At 47.1% G+C, this 16,467-nt stretch overlaps 1 protein-coding gene across 1 annotated transcript in view; it reads right to left on the minus strand.

The window, feature by feature from the left end:
- Window positions 1–434: 434 nt before the first annotated feature.
- Window positions 435–16,467, minus strand: part of LOC140403301 (regulator of G-protein signaling 5-like) — a 32,385-nt gene continuing 16,352 nt past the window's right edge. Inside the window, exon 5 of the mRNA XM_072491123.1 lies at window positions 435–3,582. Within this exon, the coding sequence (XP_072347224.1) occupies window positions 3,415–3,582 (168 nt within the window). The 3' untranslated portion in view covers window positions 435–3,414. The remainder of the gene's footprint in view (window positions 3,583–16,467) is intronic.

A 16,467-nucleotide genomic window follows, 5' to 3' on the forward strand; every position in this document is an offset into this window, starting at 1 on the left:
CCCAATACCCCCTCCTGACCGTTTTGGACGCTAAAGGCAATTTATCATGGCCAATCCACCTAACCTGCACGTCTTTGGACTGTGGGAGAAATCCGGAGCACCCGGAGGAAACCCACACAGACACGGGGAGGACGTGCAGACTCCGCACAGACAGTGACCCAGCAGGGAATCAAACCTGGGACCCTAGCTTTGTTCAATTTAAAATTATTTTGTGGTCTTTGTGAGCACTACGCCAACCATCCTAAATTTAGCAACACAAAGTCACCACACAGGCAATGGACCCAATCTTCGATTCTATTTTGAGTTCATTCACAGTCTCCATCGATGTGCACTAACCTCAATGTTATCCATTTGGCTGGGAGACCCCTCTGTACCCTCCATATTGTGACATATCTTTCCGCCGTCGACAATGAGAGGTGACTACGACTCAGAAATTAGCATGCATTCTTTATTTCAAAATTAGTTGCAATTAAAGGCTACTGAGGAACATACGCCTGGATTGCACTCTCTGCAATAAAACCCTTCATACATAGATATCTTGTTGCGATAATTTACGATGTCTCTCTCAATCCTTTTTTCTAATTTAGAGTTCCCAATTATTTTTTTCCAATTAAGGGGCAATTTAGCCTGGCCAATCCACCTACCCTGCACATCTTTGGGCTGTGGGGGTGAGACCCACGCAGGCACGGGGAGAATGTGCAAACTCCACACGGACAGGGACCCAGAGCCGGGATTGAACCCAGATCCTCGGCGCCGTGAGGCAGCAGTGCTAACCACTGTGCCGCCGTGCCGCCCGGTCTTTCTCTATTCTGATGCCAACGTCACTAACACACAGCCACACACGTCAACATGGCCGCCTGGGGTTGCCAACCCTCCAGGGTTGGCCAGGAGTCACCAGGAATTGGAGATTAATCACCCGGACGGCGCTCGGGGCAGTGTTCAGGAAAGAAAAGACGGGAGCGTCAAAAATCGAAGCATCCTTTTTTTTTTCTGGTTTTCTTCAATCGCTTGCTCTTGTTAGTCATGAATTTATCGGAGTTTTGGTGAGTCGAGCAAGACCATTGGACAGTCAAGAATCGGGAAGGTTGCGTCCTCTTTGCAATTGGCCGAGGGAAGACCGTGTGACATGAGAGTGAATGTGTTGGGCTGGCCAATGGCCAGGGGAGTTGGGTGGGTGGGGGGAGGGGCAGTGGGAGGCGGGGTCCCCCTGTGGCAAAGCCTCCAGGGCTACACCCAAGCTGAGTTGGCAACCCTAATGACCTCTGAGGCATTTCCCCCAGAAAGATCAAACAGTGAAAACCAATCGCTTGAAATAGAGGGCCAATGACCTCAGCTCTTGCAGCTGCTGTCAGAATTTGCTTGCGACAGAATATTAGTGATAATGGGGGGATATTTCAAACCGACCCTTCCCCCCCCCCCTCCGAGCGGGAGTGTGTCCGGATTGGTTTGGGGTGGCCATTTGTCCGTATTTGATTTCAGTAGATCGGACTCTGCTGCAGTCCCAGGTGCCCTCGGGTCGGGCGTTTTGCGCTCGCTCTAATTCACATGGCCTCGGCCCAGCCTGAGGGCAGTTCCCTCCATTCACGGGCATTTGAAGATGACTTTAAGCGACTCACATCAAAATCAACCAAAGATTTAGGGTTGCCAACCCGCCAACGTTGGCCTGGAGTGTCCCGGAATTGAAGATCAATCTCCAGGACACTGCCGTGTGTGACGAGTATAGGAATTTTAGATCTATTGTATTATATGTATTTGGCACAGTAAGGGTTAAAAGACTGGGTTAGTGTGCGACTGCTGCGGTCATGTTTCATAAAAAACCAGATTTGAAAGACAGCCAGGCTTTCTGGCTACAAAAAGGGTTAATTAAAGCATTGTAAAAGTTGGGCGAATGGAATTTTGTTTATATAAAGGTTCCCTGGGGAGGTGATCATGAGAGACAATGTGTTTAGCTTTAGTAAGATGATGTAGCTAAGGGGAGGAGCCAGGGGCTGAAGCAGTCAGGTGTTCAGTTTCAGTTCAGTTTAGTTTGGGGATGCGAGCAGACCAGAAGCCTTTTGCCAAATGCTGGTCAGTTAAACAGTAGTTTGACACAGGCAAGAATCTGCAAGCTGGTGCTTGAAGTATCTCTCTCTCTCAAAGCGGTTTATTGAAGTCATCTCTGTACAGCAAGTTGGCTAACTGTATTTTAAAATGGATTGTGACCTGAGATGGGTTTTGCTTGAATGGAGATAAAGATAGCAGCTAAGGGTTATTTTATTGTTAATGGGTAATTGTAAGCTATTTTCTTTATGATATTAAAGTTATTAATCCTATGTTAGCAATAAAGTTTGTTTTAATATACCATATCCCTATTTGTGCCTGGAATCACTCCAGGAGCAAAGTATCCTTTCTTCACAGACTTATAAATTAAATTAAATATTGGAATTTCTGTCCAGTATCCTAGCAACTGTTGAGTCTGGTCCAGGATCGTAATGTGTGTGCAGCCCTGGAGAAAAATCATCGGACGTTAAACGAGAGATTTTTTTTTGTCGTATTCGTGTACATTTCTCTCAAACAGACATAAAAATATTGAAAATGTGGGGGGAAGGCTGTTTGGTTAACAGCTGCGCATTGTCCAATTGGGTAATGAGTCTCTTTGCTCTCTAATTGGTGTAGGAAGGCCGTGGACGTATTGGCCGACTAATGGGCTGGAGCGTGTGGGAACGACGAAACCCAGAGGAACGCAGTTGGCAGACCTATTGAAGACCACAGTCTGAGCGTGTTTCCAAATGGCTGCCCTCCAGTCCCCATTGGGTAAACGCAATGAAATCTCCATGTTGGCAAGTGGCAGCTGAGCAATGGGTCACCTCGGACCTGCCCTGTGTCCTGTATGGCCCCGCCCTCCACACACCCGGATATAGACCTCCCAACCTCATTGGCTAATGCCTCAGTCGTTTGGGATCATTTTCAGGTCAGCGAGTGCCCGCAATGGTGATTCCGTGTGGAAAGCGCGAGTGCGGTGCCCACTTTAATTAATTATACCGGCAGGGCTTAATCGTTTGTTGCCCGCGTTGCACAGATGGGTTGGCAAGGGGCAGGGTCCATCTCTGTCTCCAATATTCCTAACTGGCCACCCTAGATTGCATCCGTCGCACGTTGTCCGACTTTAACCTCCCCGCTCGGGGGGGGGGAAGGGCTGGGATTGCGTTAAAATTATCCCCCCCCCCACCTCACAATATCTTGTAGCTTTCCCAGCAATGGAGACAGGCGTGTTCCTAAACTAGTCCAGCATGAATCTCAAAATGGCCGCTGAGGTGACAGGGTCTGCCGAAAGGAAAGGAATGTGGCCTGCAGCGAGGGGCTCTGAGCGTTGAGTGAGAAAGGAAGGTGCGCCGAGACTCTGCGAGATGTAAGTCCCGGCAAGGACCCTCGTCTTTAAATATATTTAAGCAATTCCAAGAAAACGTCTGACTTCAGGAACCTCGGGAAGGAGTCTTTTTCCATCAGCCAGTAAGTTCTCTCCTGGGCCATCTCGAAGCAGGAACTGTTCGGCTCACTCAGGTTCCGGGTCACGATCTCCCTGGTCAGCGAGTCAAGGTTGACCTGCAAGCGAGACAAGGACAAGTCTGAAGAAGGGAAGCCAGGGGGGGACCTCACAGGGGAACGGTTTGGCAACAGGAGCCCGAGGCTTGATTTTCAAGGCCGCACCTCGGGGCGAAGGAAGCAAGTGTCACGGGAATGTCACTTTAAGAAATGTTTGTCTTCTCAAGTGGCCGCAGTGATGTCACTGTGTGGGTGGAGCTGGGCTCTGGCTCTGCTTTTCACTTTCATTTTGAGCTGGAGGCTGTTTTTGGCTCTGAGATTTAATTTTGTTTTCAGTTGGAGAGCTGCATTCAAACCAAGAAGGTGTATTTTGGTCTCTCTCTGTGCATGCTAAAGAATGTTTCCAGATCACTTGATAATTTCAAAGTAATATCTGTTTCGGTAAGGAATGCAAACCTACTGTCTTTGAATCTGTCTATAGCTGAATCTCTTAGCTGTGTAGTGTAGTTCAAATTTAACTTCAGGTTTAAGTCATGGCAGGAGAGCTCAGACCCGTGTCATGCTCCTCTTGTGAGATGTGGCAAGTCAGGGACCCTTCTGGTGGCCCTGACTCCTTCATCTGCAAGAAGTGTGTCCAACTGCAGCTCCTGTTAGACCGCTTGACGGCTCTGGAGCTGCGGATGGATTCACTTTGGAGCATCCGCGATGCTGAGGAAGTTGTGGATAGCACATTCAGTGAGTTGGTCACACCGCAGATTAAAATTACTGAGGCAGATAGGGAATGGGTGACCAACAGACGGAGGAAGAGTAGGAAGGCAGTGCAGGGATCCCCTGCGGTCATCTCCCTCCAAAACAGATTTACCATTTTGGAAACTGTTGGGGGAGATGGCTCACCAGGGGAAGGTGGCAGCAGCCAGGTTCATGGCACCGTGGCTGGCTCTGCTGCACAGAAGGGCGGGAAAAAGAGTGGCAGAGCTATAGTGATAGGGGATTCAATTGTAAGGGGAATAGACAGGCGTTTCTGCGGACGCAAACGAGAATCCAGGTTGGCATGTTGCCTCCCTGGTGCAAGGGTCAAGGATGTCTCGGAGCGGCTGCAGGGCATTCTGGAGGGGGAGGGTGAACAGCCAGCTGTCGTGGTGCATATAGGCACCAACGATGTAGGTAAAAAACGGGATGAGGTCCTACAAGCTGAATTTAGGGAGTTAGGAGTTAAACTAAAAAGTAGGACCTCAAAGGTAGTAATCTCAGGATTGCTACCAGTGCCACGTGATAGTCAGAAAAGGAATGTCAGGATAGATAGGATGAATACGTGGCTTGAGAGATGGTGCAAGAGGGAGGGTTTCAAATTCCTGGGACATTGGGACCAGTTCTGGGGGAGGTGGGACCTGTACAAATCGGACGGTCTGCATCTGGGTGGGACCGGAACCAATGTTCTCGGGGGGGTGTTTGCTAGTGCAGTTGGGGAGGGTTTAAACTAATGTGGCAGGGGGATGGGAACCGATGTAGGAAGTCAGTGGGGACGGAAACAAAAGGCAGGAAGGGAGAGTGTGTAAAGCATGACCAGAGAAAGCAGGGCAGAGAGCAAGGAAAGTCTACATGTAACTGCATTTATTTCAATGCAAGGGGCCTGACGGGCAAAGCGGATGAACTCAGGGCATGGGTGGGCACATGGGACTGGGATATTATAGCTATGACTGAAACATGGCTAAGGGAGGGGCAGGACTGGCAGCTCAATGTTCCGGGGTACAGATGCCATAGAAAGGATAGAACAGGAGGTAAGAGAGGAGGGGGAGTGGCGTTTTTGATTAGGGAGAACATCACGGCAGTACTTAGAGGGGATATATCCGAGGGTTCGCCCACTGAGTCTATATGGGTGGAACTGAAAAATAAGAAGGGAGAGATCACCTTCATAGGACTGTACTACAGGCCCCCAAATAGTCAGCGGGAAATTGAGGAGCAAATATGTAAGGAGATTACAGATAGCTGCAAGAAAAATAGGGTGGTAATTGTAGGGGACGTTTAACTTTCCCAACATTGACTGGGACAGCCATAGCATTAGGGGCTTGGATGGAGGGAAATTTGTTGAGTGTATTCAGGAGGAATTTCTCATTCAGTATGTGGATGGACCGACTAGAGAGGGGGCAAAACTTGACCTCGTCTTGGGAAATAAGGAAGGGCAAGTGACAGAAGTGTTAGTGAGGGATCACTTTGGGACAAGTGACCATAACTCCATTAGTTTTAAGATAGCTATGGAGAATGATAGGTCTGGCCCAAGAGTTAAAATTCTTAATTGGGGCAAGGCCAATTTTGATGGTATCAGGCAGGAACTTTCAGAGGTAGATTGGGGGAGACTGTTGGCAGGCAAAGGGACGGCTGGTAAATGGGAGGCTTTTAAAAATGTGTTAACCAGGGTTCAGGGTAAGCACATTCCCTTTAGAGTGAAGGGCAAGACTGGTAGAAGTAGGGAACCCTGGATGACTCGAGATATTGAGACTCTGGTCAAAAAGAAGAAGGAGGCATATGACGTACATAAACAACTGGGATCAAGTGGATCCCTTGAAGAGTATAGAGATTGTCGAAATAGAGTTAAGAGGGAAATCAGGAGGGCAAAAAGAGGACATGAAATTGCTTTGGCAAATAATGCAAAGGAGAATCCAAAGAGCTTCTACAGATACATAAAGGGAAAAAGAGTAACTAGGGACAGAGTAGGGCCTCTTAAGGATCAACAAGGACATCTATGTGCAGAGCCACAAGAGTTGGGTGAGATCCTGAATGAATATTTCTCATCAGTATTCACGGTGGAGAAAGGCATGGATGTTAGGAAACTAAGGGAAATAAATAGTGATGTCTTGAGAAGTGTGCATATTACAGAGGAGGAGGTGCTGGAAGTCTTAAAGCGCATCAAGGTAGATAAATCCCCGGGACCTGATGAAATGTATCCCAGGATGTTGTGGGAGGCTAGGGAGGAAATTGCGGGTCCCCTAACAGAGATATTTGAATCATCGGCAGCCACAGGTGAGGTGCGTGAAGATTGGAGAGTGGCGAATGTGGTGCCCTTGTTTAAGAAGGGCAGCAGGGAAAAGCCTGGGAACTACAGACCGGTGAGCCTAACGTCTGTAGTAGGTAAGTTGCTAGAAGGTATTCTGAGAGACAGGATCTACAAGCATTTAGAGAGGCAAGGACTGATTCGGGGCAGTCAGCATGGCTTTGTGCGTGGAAAATCATGTCTCACAAATTTGATTGAGTTTTTTGAGGGGGTGACCAAAAAGGTAGATGAGGGCAGTGCAGTAGACGTTGTCTACATGGACTTTAGCAAAGCCTTTGACAAGGTACCCCATGGTAGGTTGTTGCAGAAGGTTAAAGCTCACGGGATCCAGGGTGAAGTTGCCAATTGGATTCAAAATTGGCTGGACGACAGAAGACAGAGGGTGGTTGTAGAGGGTTGTTTTTCAAACTGGAGGCCTGTGACCAGTGGTGTGCCTCAGGGATCGGTGCTGGGTCCACTGTTATTTGTGATTTATATTAATGATTTGGATGAGAATTTAGGAGGCATGGTTAGTAAGTTTGCAGATGACACCAAGATTGGTGGCACAGTGGATAGTGAAGAAGGTTATCTAGGATTGCAATGGGATCTTGATCAATTAGGCCAGTGGGCCGACGAATGGCAGTTGGAGTTTAATTTAGATAAATGTGAGGTGATGCATTTTGGCAGATCGAATCAGGCCAGGACCTACTCAGTTAATGGTATGGCGTTGGGGAGAGTTATAGAACAAAGAGATCTAGGAGTACAGGTTCATAGCTCCTTGAAGGTGGAGTCGCAGGTGGACAGGGTGGTGAAGAAGGCATTCGGCATGCTTGGTTTCATTGGTCAGAACATTGAATACAAGAGTTGGGACGTCTTGTTGAAGTTGTACAAGACATTGGTACGGCCACACTTGCAATACTGTGTGCAGTTCTGGTCACCCTATTATAGAAAGGATATTATTAAACTAGAAAGAGTGCAGAAAAGATTTACTAGGATGTTACCGGGACTTGATGTTTGAGTTATAAGGAGAGGCTGGATAGACTGGGACTTTTTTCCCTGGAGCGTAGGAGGCTTAGGGGTGATCTTATAGAGGTCTATAAAATAATGAGGGGCATAGATAAGGTAGATAGTCAACATCTTTTCCCAAAGGTAGGGGAGTCTAAAACTAGAGGGCATAGGTTTAAGGTGAGAGGGGAGAGATTCAGAAGGGCCCAGAGGGGCAATTTCTTCACTCAGAGGGTAGTGAGTGTCTGGAATGTGCTACCAGAGGTAGTAGTAGAGGCGGGTGCAATTGTGTCTTTTAAAAAGCATTTAGATAATTACATGGGTAAGATGGGTATAGAGGGTTATGGGCCAAGTGCGGGCAACTGGGACTAGCTTAATGGTAAAAACTGGGCGGCATGGACTGGTTGGGCCGAAGGGCCTGTTTCCATGCTGTAAACTTCTATGATTCTGTATATGGTTTTGGAACATACCTCTTCATTCACCTGAGGAAGGCGCAGCGCTCCGAAAGCTAGTGACATCGAAACAAACCTGTTGGACTTTAACCTGGTGTTGTAAAACTTCTTACTTTGTTAAAAGGGTCTTTGACTTATGGATGTTGTTAGGAAAGTTACTAAGGGTTACCTATAGAGTACTGTATCTTTGGGGGGGTATCAGTGTTGGTAGTTTGATAAGATGTTTACTGTGTGTTTATAAAATGTTAACTGGGTTCATAGAATAAACATTGTTTGTTTAAAAATACGTCAGATCCCTGTTGCATCACACTTTGTGCTCCCCATAACCAAAATGTATTAAAGGTTGTGGGTCAGGTGAACTCCATGATATACTTTGGTGTTCTCTAAACCCTGGCCCAGAATATAAGGATTTGTTAAAGGTCACCCACGGCAATGCTGGTGGATGACCGCTTAAAGGGAGGGAGTCTCCGCCGTGCCACATTTCTGCCCCGACCAGCCGGCGGGATTCTCCGTTACGCTGGCCGGTCAATGGGGCTTTCCCCACGCCGTCGGGAAACCCCCCCCCCCCCCCCCCCGGGCGCCGGTGTAACGGAGACTCCCGCCGGCGGAGAATCCCGCCCAAGGTGTTTACATACCAGCGATTTGAACTTGGACTGCAGGAAGTGATGGTGGAGGAGTGGTAATGTCACTGGGCCAGTAATCCACAGGCTGTGCCCTGGCGGACACAGGTTTGAATCCCATAGCTGGTGGAATTTAAACTCAATGAATAAAATCTGGAATTATAAAGCTGGTCTCCACAATGGGGCCCATTATAATTACCATCAATTGTCGTGAAAACCTATCTGGTTCACAAATGTCCCTTAAGTCGTTCGAGCAGAAGGAGGCCGATCGGCCCGTCGGGTCTGTTCTGCCGTTCAAAGGGATGGCTCATGGGGAGGAGATTTACTGTTCTTCCGCGGTCTGGCCTACAGGTGACTCCAGACCCCACAGCAATGTGGTTGACTCCGTGGGCGGCAAGGTGGCACAGTGGTTAGCGCTGCTGCCTCACAGCGTCTGGGGCCCAGGTTCGATTCCGACCTCACGTGACTCTCCGTGAGGAGTTCCCACGTTCTCCCTCCCGTGTCTACGTGGGTTTCCTCTGGGTGCTCCGATTGGGTGGATTGGCCATGCTAAATTGCTCCTTAGTGCCCAGGGATGTGCAGTTTCGGTTATGGGGAGAGGGCGGGAGGATGGGCATGCCTAGGGTGCTCTTTCAGAGGGTCGATGCAGCCCCAATGGGCCGAATGGCCAGCTTTTGCTCTTGTAGGGATCCTATGAAGCCACTCAATTGAAGGTCACATAGGAACAGGCAACATGATGTTGGCCCAGCCAGCAACGCCCTGGCATAACCCATAGAAGGCATAAGGGGTATCTTAATTTATTAGCCGAACGATAGAATTTAAGAGGAGGGAGGCATTGCTGGAACAGTACGACACATTAGTTAGGCCACAGCTGGTGTGGTTTCCCACTGATATGGTGGAAATGTCACTAGAGATGGTCCAGAGGAGATTTGCAAGGAAGCTTCCTCAACTGGAGAATGGGAGGTCCCAGGAATGAGTGGATAGGTTGGAGATGTTCTTTGGACTAACAGAGGCTGAAGGGAGATCTAATTGAACTGTATAAAACGATGAGGGATCGAGATAGAGTGGAACCAACTGGAGGGCAATCGCACTGGATGGACACACTGGAATGAGCTCACACTGCAACATGAACACACTGGAGTGTGATCACACTGGAATATGAACACACTGGGTGTGATCACACTGGAATATGAACACACTGGAGTGTGATCACACTGGAATATGAACACACTGGAGTGTGATCACACTGGAATATGAACACACTGGAGTGTGACCACACTGGAATATGAACACACTGGGGGTGATCGCACTGGAATATGAACACACTGGAGTGTGATCACAATGGAATATGAACACACTGGGTGTGCTCGCACTGGAATATGAACACACTGGGTGTGCTCGCACTGGAATATGAACACACTGGGTGTGATCGCACTGGAATATGAACACACTGGATGTGACCGCACTGGAATATGAACACACTGGGTGTGATCGCACTGGAATATGAACACACTGGGTGTGATCGCACTGGAATATGAACACACTGGAGAATGAGCACACTGGAATATGAGCACACTGGAGTGTGATCACACTGGAATATGAACACTCTGGGTGTGATCACACTGGAATATGAACACACTGGGTGCGATCACACTGGAATATGAACACACTGGAGTGTGATCACACTGGAATATGAACACACTGGAGTGTGATCACACTGGAATATGAACACACAGGAGTGAGGTCACACTGGAATATGAACACAATGGAGTGAGATCACACTGGAATATGAACACACTGGAGTGTGAGCACACTGGAATATGAACACACTGGAGTGTGATCGCACTGGAATATGAACACACTGGAGTGTGATCGCACTAGAATATGAACACACTGGGTGTGATCACACTGGAATATGAACACACTGGGTGTGATCGCACTGGAATATGAACACACTGGGTGTGATCACACTGGAATATGAACACACTAGAGTGTGATCACACTGGAATATGAACACTCTGGGTGTGATCACACTGGAATAGGAACACACTGGAGTGTGATCACACTGGAATATGAACACACTGGGTGTGATCACACTGGAATATGAACACACTGGGTGTGATCGCAGTGGAATATGAACACAGTGGGTGTGATCGCACTGCAATATGAACACATTGGGTGTGATCACAATGGAATATGAACACTCTGGGTGTGATCACATTGGAATATGAACACTCTGGGTGTGATCACACTGGAGAATGATCACACTGGAATATGAGCACACTGGAGTGTGATCACACTGGAATATGAACACTCTGGGTGTGATCACACTGGAATATGAACACACTGGGTGGGATCACATTGGAATATGAACACACTAGGTGTGATCGCACTGTAATATGAACACTCTGGGTGTGATCACACTGGAATACAAACACACTGGGTGTGATTGCACTGGAATACAAACACTCTGGGTGTGATCACATTGGAATATGAACACTCTGGGTGTGATCACACTGGAATACAAACACATTGGGTGTGATTGCACTGGAATACAAACACAGTGGGTGTGATCGCACTGCAATATGAACACACTGGGTGTGATCGCACTGGAATATGAACACACTGGGTGTGATCGCACTGGAATATGAACACACTAGGTGTGATCGCACTGGAATGTGAACACTCTGGGTGTGATCACACTGGAATATGAACACACTGGGTGTGATCGCACTGGAATATGAACACACTGGGTGTGATCACACTGGAATATGAACACTCTGGGTGTGATCACACTGGAATATGAACACACTGGAGTGTGATCACACTGGAATATGAACACACTGGGTGTGATCACACTGGCATATGAACACACTGGGTGTGATCGCAGTGGAATATGAACACAGTGGGTGTGATCGCACTGCAATATGAACACTCTGGGTGTGGTCGCACTGGAATTTGAACACACTGGGTATGATCGCACTGGAATATGAACACTCTGGGTGTGATCACATTGGAATATGAACACTCTGGGTGTGATCACACTGGAGAATGATCACACTGGAATATGAGCACAATGGAGTGTGATCACACTGGAATATGAACACTCTGGGTGTGATCACACTGGAATATGAACACACTGGGTAGGATCACATTGGAATATGAACACACTGGGTGTGATCGCACTGGAATATGAACACACTAGGTGTGATCGCACTGGAATATGAACACTCTGGGTGTGATCACACTGGAATATGAACACACTGGGTGGGATCACACTGGAATATGAACACACTGGAGTGTGATCACACTGGAATATGAACACACTGGAGTGTGATCACACTGGAATATGAACACACTGGAGTGAGATCACACTGGAATATGAACACAATGGAGTGAGATCACACTGGAATATGAACACACTGGAATGTGAGCACACTGGAATATGAACACACTGGAGTGTGATCGCACTAGAATATGAACACACTGGGTGTGATCACACTGGAATATGAACACACTGGGTGTGATCGCACTGGAATATGAACACACTGGGTGTGATCACACTGGAATATGAACACACTGGAGTGTGATCAGACTGGAATATGAACACACTGGAGTGTGATCACACTGGAATATGAACACACTGGAGTGAGATCACAGTGGAATATGAACACAATGGAGTGAGATCACACTGGAATATGAACACACTGGAGTGTGATCGCACTGGAATATGAACACACTGGAGTGTGATCGCACTAGAATATGAACACACTGGGTGTGATCACACCGGAATATGAACACTCTGGGTGTGATCACACTGGAATATGAACACACTGGGTGTGATCGCAGTGGAATATGAACACAGTGGGTGTGATCGCACTGCAATATGAACACACTGGATGTGATCACAATGGAATATGAACACTCTGGGTGTGATCACATTGGAATATGAACATTCTGGGTGTGATCACACTGGAGAATGATCACACTGGAATATGAGCACACTGCAGTGTGATCACACTGGAATATGAACACTCTGGGTGTGATCACACTGGAATATGAACACACTGGGTGGGATCACATTGGAATATGAACACACTAGGTGTGATCGCACTGTAATATGAACACTCTGGGTGTGATCACACTGGAATACAAACACACTGGGTGTGATTGCACTGGAATACAAACACTCTGGGTGTGATCACACTGGAATATGAACACTCTGGGTGTGATCACACTGGAATACAAACACATTGGGTGTGATTGCACTGGAATACAAACACTCTGGGTGTGATCACACTGGAATATGAACACTCTGGGTGTGATCACACTGGAATATGAACACACTGGAGTGTGATCACACTGGAATATGAACACACTGGGTGTCATCACTCTGGAATATGAACACACTGGGTGTGATCGCAGTGGAATATGAACACAGTGGGTGTGATCGCACTGCAATATGAACACACTGGGTGTGATCACACTGGAATATGAACACTCTGGGTGTGATCGCACTGGAATATGAACACACTAGGTGTGATCGCACTGGAATATGAACACTCTGGGTGTGATCACACTGGAATATGAACACACTGGGTGTGATCGCACTGGAATATGAACACACTGGGTGTGATCACACTGGAATATGAACACTCTGGGTGTGATCACACTGGAATATGAACACACTGGAGTGTGATCACACTGGAATATGAACACACTGGGTGTGGTCACACTGGAATATGAACACACTGGGTGTGATCGCAGTGGAATATGAACACGGTGGGTGTGATCGCACTGCAATATGAACACACTGGGTGTGATCACACTGGAATATGAACACTCTGGGTGTGGTCGCACTGGAATTTGAACACACTGGGTATGATCGCACTGGAATATGAACACTCTGGGTGTGATCACATTGTAACATTAACACTCTGGATGTGATCACACTGGAATATGAACACTCTGGACTGTGATCACACTGGAATATGAACACACTGGGTGTGATCACACTGGAATAAGAACACACTGGGTGTGATCACACTGGAATATGAACACACTGGGTGTGATCGCACTGGAACATGAGCACACTGGGTGTGATCACACTGGAATATTAACACTCTGGGTGTGGACGCACTGGAATTTGAACACACTGGGTGTGATCGCACTGGAATATGAACACACTGGGTGTGATCACACTGGAATAAGAACACACTGGGTGTGATCACACTGGAATAAGAAGACAGTGGGTGTGATCGCACTGCAATATGAACACACTGGGTGTGATCACACTGGAATATGAACACTCTGGGTGTGATCACATTGGAATATGAACACTCTGGGTGTGATCACACTGGAGAATGATCACACTGGAAAATGAGCACACTGGAGTGTGATCACACTGGAATATGAACACACTGGGTGGGATCACACTGGAATATGAACACACTGGGTGTGATCGCACTGGAATATGAACACATTGGGTATGATCACACTGTAATATGAACACTCAGGGTGTGATCACACTGGAATATGAACACACTGGGTGTGATTGCACTGGAATACAAACACACTGGGTGTGATCACACTGGAATATGAACACACTGGGTGTGATTGCACTGGAATATGAGCACACTGGGTGTGATTGCACTGGAATATGAACACACTGGGTGTGATCGCACTGAAATATGAACACACTGGGTGTGATCGCACTGGAACATGAGCACACTGGGTGTGACCACACTGGAATATTAACACTCTGGGTGTGGATGCACTGGAATTTGAACACACTGGGTGTGATCGCACTGGAATATGAACACTCTGTGTGTAATCACACTGGAATATGAACACACTGGAGTGTGATCACACTGGAGCAAGATCACACTGGATGTAATTGCACTGGAATATGAACATTCAGGGTGTGATCACACTGGAATACGAACACACTGGAGTGTGATCACACTGTAACATTAACACTCTGGATGTGATCACACTGGAATATGAACCCTCTAGGTGTGATCACACTGGAATATGAACACTCTAGGTGTGATCACACTTTAATATGAACACACTGGGTGTGATCGCACTGGAATATGAACACACTGGGTGTGATCACACTGTAATATGAACACACTGGGTGTGATCACACTGGAATAAGAACACACTGGAGTGTGATCACCCTGGAATATGAACACACTGGATGTGATCACACTGGAATATGAACACACTGGGTGTGATCACACTTTAATATGAACACACTGGGTGTGATCGCACTGAAATATGAACACACTGGGTGTGATCGCACTGGAACATGAGCACACTGGGTGTGACCACACTGGAATATTAACACTCTGGGTGTGGATGCACTGGAATTTGAACACACTGGGTGTGATCGCACTGGAATATGAACACTCTGTGTGTAATCACACTGGAATATGAACACACTGGAGTGTGATCACACTGGAGCAAGATCACACTGGATGTAATTGCACTGGAATATGAACATTCTGGGTGTGATCACACTGGAATACGAACACACTGGAGTGTGATCACACTGTAACATTAACACTCAGGATGTGATCACACTGGAATATGAACCCTCTAGGTGTGATCACACTGGAATATGAACACTCTAGGTGTGATCACACTTTAATATGAACACACTGGGTGTGATCGCACTGGAATATGAACACACTGGGTGTGATCACACTGTAATATGAACACACTGGGTGTGATCACACTGGAATAAGAACACACTGGAGTGTGATCACCCTGGAATATGAACACACTGGATGTGATCACACTGGAATATGAACACACTGGGTGTGATCACACATTAATATGAACACAGTGGGTGTGATCACACTGGAATATGAACACACTGGGTGTGATCACACTGGAATATGAACACACTGGAGTGTGATCACACTGGAGCAAGATCACACTGGATGTAATTGCATTGGAATATGAACATTCTGGGTGTGATCACACTGGAATACGAACACACTGGAGTGTGATCACACTGTAACATTAACACTCTGGATGTGATCACACTGGAATATGAACACTCTGGACTGTGATCACACTGGAATATGAACACACTGGCTGTGATCACACTGAAATAAGAACACACTGGGTGTGATCACACTGGAATATGAACACACTGGGTGTGATCGCACTGGAACATGAGCACACTGGGTGTGATCACACTGGAATATGAACACACTGGGTGTGATCGCACTGGAATATGAACACACTGGGTGTGATCACACTGGAATATGAACACTCTGGGTGTGATCGCACTGGAATATGAAGACACTAGGTGTGATCGCACTGGAATATGAACACTCTGGGTGTGATCACACTGGAATATGAACACACTGGGTGTGATCGCACTGGAATATGAACACACTGGGTGTGATCACACTGGAATATGAACACTCTGGGTGTGATCACACTGGAATATGAACACACTGGGTGTGATCACATTGTAACATTAACACTCTGGATGTGATCACACTGGAATATGAACACTCTGGACTGTGTTCACACTGGAATATGAACACACTGGGTGTGATCACACTGGAATAAGAACACACTGGGTGTGATCACACTGGAATATGAACACACTGGGTGTGATCGCACTGGAACATGAGCACACTGGGTGTGATCACACTGGAATATTAACACTCTGGGTGTGGACGCACTGGAATTTGAACACACTGGGTGTGATCGCACTGGAATATGAACACACTGGGTGTGATCACACTGGAATAAGAACACACTGGGTGTGATCACACTGGAATAAGAAGACAGTGGGTGTGATCGCACTGCAATA

Source organism: Scyliorhinus torazame, chromosome 27, assembly GCF_047496885.1.
Source record: "Scyliorhinus torazame isolate Kashiwa2021f chromosome 27, sScyTor2.1, whole genome shotgun sequence".
In the NCBI taxonomy this organism is placed as follows: Eukaryota; Metazoa; Chordata; class Chondrichthyes; order Carcharhiniformes; family Scyliorhinidae; genus Scyliorhinus; species Scyliorhinus torazame.